This window comes from Diadema antillarum, unplaced genomic scaffold (genome assembly GCF_040938485.1).
Source record: "Diadema antillarum isolate AM-2024a unplaced genomic scaffold, OU_Dant_1.0 scf00000022, whole genome shotgun sequence".
Classification (NCBI taxonomy): domain Eukaryota; kingdom Metazoa; phylum Echinodermata; class Echinoidea; order Diadematoida; family Diadematidae; genus Diadema; species Diadema antillarum.
In genome coordinates this window covers 5,526,538-5,538,912 of record NW_027270911.1, presented here as the reverse complement: position 1 = coordinate 5,538,912, position 12,375 = coordinate 5,526,538, and the positions used below count along the sequence as shown (strand labels likewise).

Here is a 12,375-nt window from a genome sequence, read left to right as displayed (position 1 = left end):
TCAGTGTTTTTTATTTATTTATTTATTATTATTACTATTATTTTTTGGATTCGTTCTTTGTCTTGCTCTTTGTAATGTTGGCCTTTCTTTTTTACTTTTGAAGTCACCGCGGTGAAATCATTCATTATATCTCTGCGAGTTTTTGCGGTTGACATGACTGGTGAGGTGTGACGCACTGATTGTTGCGGGTCTAGACGACGGGTGCACTTTAACACGAGCACCATAGGAATAACCGGGGAGGTGACCTCCCTGGAATAACCAGGAAGTGCACGTATTGAATGCTATAAGAGACGGCGGTACCCCATATTGTGCGCTCGCTACATGTACACTCCTTGTAGCGAGTGACTTTTTGACAGGAATAAATTCATTGACAGTAATGACGGAATACCGTATTTATCTCTGAGTTGCAGAATTGAGTGAAGAGGGTAAGTAAATCAATGCGATCGATATTCTATCAATATTCGATTCGTCTGTATGGATTGGATCCATGGATCTTTGAGTTTTTGACTTATTACAATCATTATATCTATCAACAGTATAAACTTTATAAGCATGGAAGCTTCTCCACACGCAACACGGGTTATTACGCGCGCAAGATTGTTTGAGACTGTGCCTCTCCACTGCCCGTACATCGTGCAATTTGTCTGGACACCTAGGATATTATTTTACCTTAATTACTTCGTATAAACGCCTGTTCAGTGGGCATGATAAGCCCTAGAGCTTGTAATGATATCAACAAATCGCCATATATCAGTGCGGTATAAACATAATTTCTTGCAAGCTGACTCGATCGAGTCGCACAAGTTGATTATCACTGTCTCCTGTACAATGTGTACAGTGAATGGGAACGTTTTTTAAGGTGTGTGTGTGTGTGTGGGGGGGGGGGGGGGGGGGGGGGTGTCCGGACTGCGCTTTTGTGCTCGTGTTTGGGGGTATTATAAAGGGGTAACCCCTCCCCCTTCCTCTTTTGATCAAAATGATCTCGACCGACACCCAACTATAGGGGTTTCTTGTTTCTCTTTGTTTCGGCTTTCAGAACCGAAAGCGGGGAGTGTGGCTTCATGTGCTTCTTACCCCCCCCCCCCCCTTCCTCGCGTGGAATTCTGCATACATATATGCATACATGTATATAATTGAAAATTGTCTTGATTCATCCTTCCACTACTTTTGAATACGTATGAGTATACGGCCATTTACAGATTGTGTCGTAGAGTTACCACCAAGCAATGATTTAGCCCAAATTCAAACCACATTATGCCACATGTAAAGTTTCATATCAAGAATATCATAATTTTAAAAAGATATAAAAACTAGCTGCAATATTTTTCAAATTTTTCAGAAAGGTTTTCAGACTTTGTCAGATCTACCCAAATTTATAGATTAGCATTTCAGAAAACCTATACAGAATTAAAAATCTGGACGTTTTTTTTTTTTCATTGATATTTCCATAACTTAGTCGTGTCTGCAATGTCCGTTCCATTATTTTTCTACTTCTTGAAAATTTCATGTTTTGACGTCGTTTGTAGCAGAAAAAAAAAATCATATATATGATGAAAATTATTTTCATGCATTACTTTGATAAGTAGAAATACGTTACGGTGAAAAATCATGAGAATTTACCAAAAGCTTCTACCTGATATTATCCAAAAGGTTCAAAATGTCCTTTTGGGGTCATTTCTTATGGCAAGTTTCAGAGGAATTTCGAGCGGCGGTTTAGTGAGAACCGTATGCGATGAGCTAAGATGGTTTGTGAATGATATTGATGGTGAAAGAGGTCCATGGTGTCTTGGTAGTGAGGAGGTTACACATAATCGCCGTCATTATGACGTGTACCTAACGTATAGAGGCTCAAAAGAGGAAATAGACACTCTTCCGCCGGGGAACCGCGGGTTGTAAAGGCCTACTGGATCTCCCTGATAGACGTGTTCGTGTACTAAACCGTATCTACATAGAGACTAATGGGCTAATCGTGTAACACAGCCCGGAATGTGCTTACCAAAAGATACAGGTTCCTATCATCAGATTCTATTACAGTGTATTACGCATATCCGTTTTCTGTTTTAAAGGTTACCCATTCCTTCTGATTCGTTTCACTTTCATTTCACAGCAAGTGTACTGTAATTTATCATACATACGATGCCGATAAAGCGTCATAAAAGAAGAGATATTTGTTTGTGTGGTTTTTTTTTAATTAACATTGAAAATATTGAAAAGAAACAATGTCGATAACAAGAACGAAATATGTAGGACCAATAGGAGTAGGATCCTCTCGCACGTGTTCATGATTTAGTAAAAATACAGCTCTTAAAAACGAAAATGGGCTGCTGCAAAATTCAGTGAATAAGATAAAAATTATCATCTATATTTACGGAGAAAGGCCAAGTCCGTCATATATAAGGCAGAAGATGACATGCAGTGAACGACGAGGAGTTGTAGTGTGTGGTTGGTACAGTTTTCGTGTATAGCTGGGGCTGCAGGTCTCCAACTTTGGTGTGTGTGTGTTTGTGCGTGTTTGTGAGATAATAAGAAAACTTTTGTGAAAAATGGAAGAACATGTAATTCTCAAAGAAATTCACAGTTTATTTGATGAAACTTGGTCTTGAAACTACCCAGATGTCCAAAAAGTGGTCCTAATAGAATGCGACAGGTCACAACTTCTTTTTTAGGACCTCTTTGTTTTACCTTGTATTTTTTTTTTGGGGGGGGGGGGGTAATATCTCAGTCATTGCAATACCGTTTTTCAACACATAAACTTTCAATTTCCCTTAGAATTCTATGCTCTTTAACATTTCAGGGTGGTATTTGAATATCTTGCAAAAAAGTTAAAAGCTGAATCTTCACCTCAACCAAGTCCATACCATCCCTTTAAAACACGACCGAGCGGAGAAAAACGGTCCTTGTAGGAAAGCCTCGACCGGATCGAGCAGAGAGAACGGATTTTAGTTCAGTGCTAGATTATTATAGTTCATCGTAGGATCTGCAAAAAAAAAAAAAATGGATGTTATGATTTTTATATAGCGTCACATCGCGATTTTCTGTGTATCTCGGAGGTAAATGGAATTAATACAGATGTAGTTATTATGAGGGACAGCTATCAGAGTTAACAGAGTGGACACTTCACGGGTCAGGGAATATGAATAACTTACAACGTCGAAGAATCCTGTCCAGTGGTGGATGCCCAAGTGGAAATAAACATGCGATGTGCAGAGGTTGTAAAGTAATTTGTAACAAATAAAGCTCCATTATATATGACATAGCCATAATTATCATAAGATTGGTCTACCGAGAAAAGTCAAGATCAGTTGATGGGTAAATTAAGTTAAATTGTATTGCAACATCGTAAAAAAATGGAGGGCAGATTTCGGTGAAAATCGGTTTCATTTTCAAATCAAAACAAGGCTGGTGGTTTCCCAAATTAGTAACCATGGTAACAATAAAAATGTTTATACATTGTACTGCGGGATGGCTTTGGCGTGTGGCGAAGTATCGCCTCCGCATATAACACCAAAGATCCTCAAAACTTTATTTCACCAAACTACGGAGTGACTCATACTATAACCCCAATTGTTTGGAGCGGCTTAAATGGACAAATATAATAGGAAAGTAAGTGTAAACAAGAACATGCACGAAAGAGTTCGGTTGACAGAATTCATATTATACGTGCTATGTTACACAGGATGAACACTGCCTGAGCCACAGGTGAGTGCATATAGAATCTCGCTCGAGAGTGGATGCACAAAACGTTGGAATAATTTTAACAGATTCCGAGCGATTCTCGAAATGCGCTCGTGCATTTTTTGTTCAATTAAAAATAGGAGCATGAAGATAAGGAAAGACAATTAATATTGAGATGTATTATTTCCATTCATTGGCAGTTTTTTAACATGGCGTTATGCATCCAGTGCAAAAAGCGACTGGGAAAACATTAAATTTTACCAACTTTCTATATACAAACAAAAGTAATTTTCGGTATAGAATGATATGCCAACAGCCAGCTCAATATTGTGTAAATTACTTTGGGCGCTTATTTCATCATAGGTGTTAACGTTGTAAACATTTCATGGCAATAAAATAGATTGCAGAGATTCTGATGTCCATAAAAAGATAACGAAAGCATGGTGAATAGAATGGACCAAGAATCAAAGAGCTCATTGTCGTAAAGAAATAAGATCATTTCTTTGCTTTCGTTGATAACGATGACTTACGTCGTAACAATGAACTACTGCATTATATTGTCACATGCATTTTACAGTTTTGTTTGTGTGTGTGTGTGTGTGTGTGTGTATGCATGTTCTCTCTCTCTCTCTTTTTGTGGATACGCTTGTGTATATTTGAATGGAGGATGACTTGGCATTTCCAGTTCATCGTCCAACAGTGACGGCATACTTGCTTTTTAACAAAAACGTGTAACAAAGTAGCACCGCAACAGACGAACATAATAGTTATTCAGTGTCCCACTACTGTTTGATGAAATATGAACTTTGGACTGTGTTGATAAACAAAGATATATAAGCCACTTATGACATAATAATAAATATGGTTGTAGGTCGCACGCTGGTATTGTGAGCTAACTTTAATTGTTGATTTGAGTAGGGAACAACAAAAATGGCGATTTTGAATTCATACTGGAAGAGAGAGAGAGGGAGAGAGAGGAAAACCCAACCGACAAACAAATCCGACAAGTGATATTAATACTGCACCGATCATGCCGATAGGGGTCAAAGTTTGCTGCCTTCAAGAAATGGCACCGGGAAAGGGACGAGATAAAATTACCATCCCGGATATTCATGTGACTTAACAAGAACGGTTGCCATGGTTGCCGTGTATGTTTTGTGTGTGTGTGTGTGTGTGTGTGCCTTTAATTGCCGCTGTTCCTGTTTATACAGCAGTGCAGCGATGCATTCGCTTTGTCCCAATGGTAGCGCTTAATTAACTGCATAAACAAAACACAATGAGAGGTCAGCGAAAGCATGGCGTGTGCTTCATTCGAGGCGCGTTTACTGTTTATTTACAGTATATGGATATACATTGTTAAATGAGTGGATATGAAACAATACATCTTAAGGGTAAATTAGCTTGCACAATGCCATAATCCTAGAGATATCTTCATTCTTTCGCGTATTCACTGCCTATATCATTCTATAATACATATTACACACGTATATATAAGTATATATTGATGACTATATTTGTATATCATGGTGAAATTGGTGCCATGATATATTGATGTTATACATACGGTGTAAAAGTACCTTTAGTCGAATCAAATTTGGGTCATGACCATCACAAAGTTATAGTAATAGGTGAATATTCATTAAAACATTGTGCTACGGCAATTCCCTCAGTCAGTTGAGAGGCCATCCATCTGCGAAAAGTTATCATATCGAAACGATGGCAATAAAGACACTATAATCTGCACTCGTAGTTAAATGTAGTTGAATCCTAGTGTCTTTTTTCTCTTTTAATCATCTTAAATCTTATCTAAACTTCTAAGAATTTATACTATCCATACACCGTTACATTCACCCAAGTCAAACAATCTTCAATCTAATTAAGTTTTTTTTTTTTTTTTTATTGTGTAGTTGCTACATCACTGTTCTTCGTCTCCTGTCTTTTGGTCATCTTCAGAATATGGCGCTCCTCGGCGTAGAGCTCAAGGGAACCGCCTTGGAGGTGGAGGACGTGTTGACTGACTTGCAGCTGATGAACATGGCTCAGGAAATTGGCCCCGAGTTCTGGCGGCTCGTGGGCCTTGGCCTTGGCTTCAGGGAACCAGAATTGGCCCACCTTGAACGTAACCACCGGTCAAACATGACTGAGTGCGTTTACCAGATGCTGATCAAGTGGCGTCAGAATGAGACCAACCCCAACTTGGCGCGGGTGCACCTCCGGGATGCGCTTGTCAAGGCCAAACTAGGATCAGTGGCACGTCAGCTCGGTGTTGGTAAGGATCATAACTCCGGATTCACTAATGTATTAGATAGACAAGTTTTTCCCCCTTGAAGCAGGCGAATTAGAAACTAAAAATTGTGTGCTTGAGAGAAATTGATATTTTTGCACTTGGAATGGACTGCATTTATTGATTCATTGGCACAAAATACTAATGTGGAGGAGTGACTTAAAATACGTGTTATTGAGCACAAGTCATGTGAGCAATATCCAAATGACGTGTGCCAAATTCATCCCATAATCATCAACATGTGTCAAAATGACCAGTTTTCAGTCTTAGGTCATGTTTGCTCACATGTTTGTAAACTATTACATTGAAAATTCGTACACGACAGCTTATAATTGTTCTTTGGTTATCGTTTGCTGAGAATGCAAGACTAGCTTTGTTCTGTTACTCTTGCAGGGTCTACCCATCAGTTGAACATTGACATCATGGATCATGCACCACATGAGACAAAAGTTCAAGAAGTGGAAATACAGCAACTCCGACGAGAACTCGAAATTAACTACAAATCTCGATTGGGAACTACTTGCCTCTTGCCTTGGGACTCTCGGTCAAGGGTGGCTATCGACCGTTATTTCACGGACGTTGCCATTACGCTCGAGGACACCTCCTTCCGAGATCACAGGAAGATTCCGCTTGAGCGCCATCGACACGACATTTTCACCATTAGTGCCGAAAAGAACCTTCCGATCAATCGGATTCTCCTTCGAGGGGAACCAGGCACGGGGAAGTCCACAGTTGTTGCAAAGATCGCACAGGACTGGGTTTCGCGGAATTCATCGTCACCGCTCCACGACCTCCCGCTCCTGTTCATACTGTCCTTTCAAACACTGAGCGAAGAATCACAACTCGGTGACGCAATTCGACAGAATCTCCTTCCAGAAGACACAACTTTCACTCCCGAGAGAATCGAGAGTCTTATCCGCTTAAGACCCCACGACTCAATACTGATTTTGGACGGGCTAGAGGATTTGTCACAAGGATCCTCAAAAGCAGACAAAACTGACAATATTGTGAAAATACTGGAGAATCGGCGTTTGACTGAGTGCAAAGTGATGGTTACTGCAAGACCGACGAGGGTCGCTCAAATGAAAGAGTCAACAATGAGAGAGTATACTCTACTGGATATTGAGGGCTTCAGAGCGGCAGATGTCTTCGACTTCATTGTTTCTTACTTTGGAGATGACGTTGCCATGGCTCAGGGACTCATGAGACATTTAGAGGCAAGTCCTGTGATCCTGGAGAGTCTGTGCACCATTCCTTTGTTTTGCACTATCGTTTGCTATCTATGGGAAACAGACACTTGTCAGGTTAATAGGCAAGGAAATAGACTCGGTACGAATAGCGAGCTTGCCGATCACATAATCAAATGCCTGTGGGCTCATCATGAATCAAAGAATCCGGAGGATGAACCTGACGGGGGCTTCAATAGGTCGCGATTGGAGTCTGACATTAGGCGAAAGTCCAGGCTGTCATCTTTCTGTAGCTCCATTCGCAGAATCCCCCTTAGACGGTCCCGAGAAAAGAGCGGAAACAATGCTGTTTCTATACTTCCCCCCAAATCTACCACGCAACGTCTCGGAAAGGTTGCCCTTGAGAAGCTTTTAGCATTTGATGAAGACCTGGGTTTTCAGCAAAAGGATCTGACCTTTTGTCGCGAGTTTGTCGATGTTGGTCTTGCTGTCGGACTTTTATCAAAAGTACAAGTAGTCAACAGTGGAAACAAAAAGAAGCACACGATTGTCAAACATGAGACCCGTGTGCAGTTCGCTCACATGGAAACGATGCAGAAGTGTGCTGCTGTGTATTTGGCTTGTTTGTGGAAGAAAAACCGCGTAAAGTTCAACGACGTTCTAAAACATCTGAATGATAAATTCCTTGTGGAGCGGTTCGAACCGCTTCTCATGTTGACATGTGGAGAAGACGCGAATGTGGCTAAGGAAATCATCCAACACTTGTCGTCTCTCTTTGCGTCACACGACGTAATTCTAAAGTGTTACTTCGAGAGTCCAGAAAGTCAATGTGTTGATGAGGAAATGATGCGTATTTTCCCTGACAAGTGCATCGTTGCGCTCACCAATCCTTCCGTCCATTCGATAGCCGCCCTCGGATACTTCCTGGCAAAGTCCTCAAGGAAGGACGGAATTACAAACGCAGTTAGCAAGCTTCTCCTTGCAGCCGTCGGCTTTGTTCCCATGCTCAACTTAATCGAACTTTTGGACGCGAAACACTGCCCTGAAGTGACCTTAATGAGTCTTTCCTGGTGTGATTTGGAGAACACGGACACACCTTCTTTGTTGTGTGCGCTTGGAGAACTTCCAGCTCTCTCCGAATTGATGATGACTAGATCCACCATTGGACCAACATTCATTCAGAATATAGCACACTTGCCCGACGGCTGTTTTAAGACACTTGAAGTGCTTGAATTGCCAATCGGAACAACATGCGCAGATCTTGTGCTGAAGGCGGTTTTCTGTTTGGGACAGTTTCCTGTTCTTCGGGAAGTCCATCTCACTCTCAAGGATTCTAGTTCAGACATTGACTGTCAGCATTCTGACTCGGATGACGTCCCAACTCCACCACCCGAACTTCGCAAAATTTGTCTGAGCTGCAGTAATCTCAATCTCTTGGCATCTCGCCGCTTCGCCCAAATCCTCACGAAAGCGACCAAGCTGAAATACTTTAGCGTGGTGAATTCAACGCTTCATCCCGATTTCTTTTCTCAGCTTGGTGACATGTTGGTCTTGAGGAAGCTTGTGCTGCGGCTGGATTCATGGAAAGGCTTTGAACTCGAGACTCTCCTGGGTAAGTGCCCAACTGTGAATCATGTCGAGGTCAACACATCCTCGATGGGTGCACATGAGGAGATTGATAGACAGATGGATGCCATCATGCCCCTTCTTGCACAGCTCCGGTCGCTTAATACGATACACGTGTCAGTCGGTTTAGGTTGTGCATACTCGGCTCGTGAGTCAACTGTGAGGGCGCTGTGTGAGTCGCTCAAGGAGTGCAAGATACTCAACCGAGTTGTAGTCACTGGTATCAAGATGACGCCGGCTCAAGGACTTGACATCATTAACGTTTGTCGGGAGACGACTGTAAGAGTTATAAGGTAATTATTGTAGGTCATAATGTTTCATTCAAAGAACGGAAGATGCATGAATCAGTGAGTGCGTTTGGGGGGGGGGTCGAAAAGAAATGACCTTAGTTCTTATCGTTTTCACAGTGAAATGCTAATCCAATAAATCTGAAATTGCATCTTTTTCCTCAGCGAGGAAATCTGGTAGATTAGCTCCACCCCTCCCCCTCCTTACCTTTTCATCCAGAGCAGGGTAGAAGCATAAATACATTCATTTCTTTCTTTTAATTGTTTGTTCATCCAAGGATCAAATCTATATAAGTGTTAAATATCTTTTCCCGGATATTAGCTAGTACAACAAAGTGTGTCACGTGCTGAGGTAGCATTAGATGTTCTAATGATTAAGTCACTAAGGGGTAAATCGGAGTGGGGGTGAATATATTTGGTGCTGGACAAATCTTTGAATTTGACAGTTTTATGTTGAGGAAAGAGACCCCGAATAAGTATAGTTACACTGATTTGGCACCATTACATAATCTGGTCTTATCTTCCATCCGTTCTCCGTTTCTTTTTCTTGATCTTCTATCCGTTTTCCGTTTCTTTTTCACAAACACTGATTACTCGGGGCTTACAACCAAACAAGCTAGCTTTAATGTAGGTCCCGTCATACTTCTCTATGATCAACCCATTTCGATTTCGATTTTGACCAGATATCATTACATGTAATTACTGTGTTATGACCATGTATATTGTTTGTTTTCTGCACATTGTTCACAAGGTAAAAGAACTTGTCTGATTTCTGTTTTAATGTTCATAAATAAGAAGTATGAAAATAAATGAATTGAATTGAATTGAAATTGAATTTCTGGCGCACCATCAAGGGTCGCTAACCAAAAGTTTTTGTAGGCTAAATTTGCCATGAGGATGAGATGCTCAGGATTGAGATGTTTTGTTTTATTTTATTTTATTTTATTTTATTTTTCTTGTTTTATTCTTATACGTTTTGCACACAGTCTCACGGCGTGCTTCGATCACTCCCAGGATCTGAGCGAGCTACACCGATTACGTCAAGACTTCGCTCGGGATCGATCGATCGTGCTGGAGTTCTGATCGCACGTCGTCGTCTGCTACCCCTTCTCTATCGCCATCTGGATCCCAAACTGTACGCCCATTTGTGGTGACACGATTTAGTTACGAGATGGGCAGAATACTTAATACTTACAAAATCAACAAAAACTCTCAAGAAAGAAAATAAATCCGTTGTGACTGAACATATCACTTGTATGCTGACGATTATCTGTGGTCGGGACACCTAAAGACTCAATGCTTTCATGAGTAGGGTATGATATATCTTTATACCGTGAAAAAGGCAACTTCTTTTTGATAGGAAAATTAACATATATTACTTTTGTGTGCAATAATCTACTGCATGTTTGGTTATACATGCCATTGTTGTAGTTGAGGGTAGTCATGTAATGAAACATCTTTCCTTAGTAATACATGTATGCTGGGAAAAGTGGAAAGATTGACACTACTCTGTTCGGATTTTTTTTCCCCGACAATGTACATATTTTACGACCTGCTGCACTTCATTTCACTGCCAGTGAAATGTAATATACAGCGCATTCCCGTTATATCGAACACGGTTATAACGAAATTCCGGTTAAAACGAAATGAAAATTCAGGCCGCAATATTATCGGCTCTATGTCTTTTATTGTTTATTTCTTTGGTTATAACGAAATTTCTATGCAACGAAAGAAAACTGCCTGTCCCCAGGACTTCGTTATAACGGGAGTCCGCGCAGTAGTGTGAATTTACCATATTCATTATGACAATGAAATATTAGCTCGAAGAAAAAAGAAATACCCCAAGCTTGATCAATAATAACGAAAAGGAATTATAAAACAAAAACGAGAAGCAATTTCTTTCCTACCACATGGATGGAAATCTATCATTACATGAGAAGCGTATTAAAACTGCTCTTCGATGAAATACGTTGACAGTTTTTAATGACGGTTGTAGTAAAGTTAATTATTGCGCACGGCCTCAGTGAAGACGGTGATAAGAAAATAGTTTTTGTAATCTACCATTTGCAACAAGTCAATTCGTGGCCTACTTTCATGTCCAGTGCAGTATGTGGTAAACGGTTGCTGCCAGGCACGAAGTTTCAATGCCATTGAACTTTGACCTCTACAATTTTACGAACCCTTCACGAAGAATCTTTACATGCATGGAGCTTGCACATCCATTTCAGCTGTGTTCCTCAAAGCTGCAGTAAATACAGGAGAGCTCCTGGAAAAAGAAAGTTCGTGTAATAGTATATCTCTCAAGGATGCTTTTCATGAAGTGTTTTCTCGCATTAGGAGAAGAGAAGTTTCGAGAATCAAACGTTTCACTGAGACAATTAGGCGAGAATGTGTAAATGTCAATGTTGTGTTTGTCATTCATTCAACTAATTTTGTGATTTCTTCTTCCCAGCTTTCCCTTTTCCAGAAGGCAAGACTTCTGAAAGGATGCCCCAGCGTAAATCTCTGTTAAATAACCCTGCAAGAAGAACAAAAGTTCTGAGCCCCGCAAAGTATAAATGACAACTTTTAATTGAAGACAAGCGTCATGACGTATACAGATAAAGATCTACAACAGGTACATATAAGGATACCGTTGATTTCCTCCTTCGCTATTCTTATTACCAGTCTTTTCCTTTTTAAAAAGAAAAGATCAAAGAAGACAGAATACGATTATCGGTAATTTCCACTTGATAAGGGAAGACAGAAAAAAAATAGATCGTAAAGTGGGGGAAGAGGCATGGTGCATCCGTTTGTATATCATAACCTGCCACAAGTTCATTGCGGGCGGCTTCAAACGATGTTTAACAGTATTGAATGAAGGTTTTAACAATCACACAATGGTAGTATCACTGAAAGCGACTTCCTATTCAGGCAAATTTCACATTCCAGTTAGTGGATACTTTCAAGAATATTGCATCGAGCAACAGATTTACGTCTAAATGTTGCGATAAACGGTGCATTATTAGCCAGATTAATGAGACGAAGTGGCCACCCCTAAACCACACTACAGGTTTAAGCTCTTCCCTTTTGATCATGTAACGAGATATAGTGAAATAATGTGTGATTGGACACTCAAGTTTTTGTGATAAAATACAAGTACTCCATTTTGCTGCTAATGAAATCGAATATCCGATCGTCGAGGTAAAAAGGAAGGAGTCACCTTTACTGAGAACCGTTTTAACATGAACTTGCCTAACTAATTATAGCTATAACAAATTGGAGTGACGATTAGAATTCGTGCGGATGATTGGATGTAGCCAAGCTGGTATCCCAG

The 12,375-nt window shown here is 40.4% G+C and overlaps 1 protein-coding gene across 1 annotated transcript; it reads left to right on the top strand.

The window, feature by feature from the left end:
- The first annotated feature begins 322 nt into the window (after positions 1-322).
- Positions 323-12,357, top strand: LOC139730695 (uncharacterized). Its single transcript, XM_071641564.1, has 4 exons — positions 323-425; positions 5,629-5,944; positions 6,353-9,065; positions 10,046-12,357. The coding sequence occupies exons 2-4, from the start codon at positions 5,632-5,634 to the stop codon at positions 10,140-10,142; spliced, it is 3,123 nt and encodes a 1,040-aa protein (XP_071497665.1). The 5' UTR covers positions 323-425; positions 5,629-5,631; the 3' UTR covers positions 10,143-12,357.
- Positions 12,358-12,375: the final 18 nt, after the last annotated feature.

What these genes read in the sequence shown, in the direction of transcription:
- LOC139730695 (XM_071641564.1), top strand. Translation starts at nt 5,632, where the DNA reads ATGGCGCTCCTCGGCGTAGAGCTCAAGGGAACCGCCTTGGAGGTGGAG. An exon ending in GGCACGTCAGCTCGGTGTTG is followed by an intron (nt 5,945 to 6,352) that starts GTAAGGATCATA and finishes TTACTCTTGCAG; the next exon opens with GGTCTACCCATCAGTTGAAC. An exon ending in ACGACTGTAAGAGTTATAAG is followed by an intron (nt 9,066 to 10,045) that starts GTAATTATTGTA and finishes TTTTGCACACAG; the next exon opens with TCTCACGGCGTGCTTCGATC.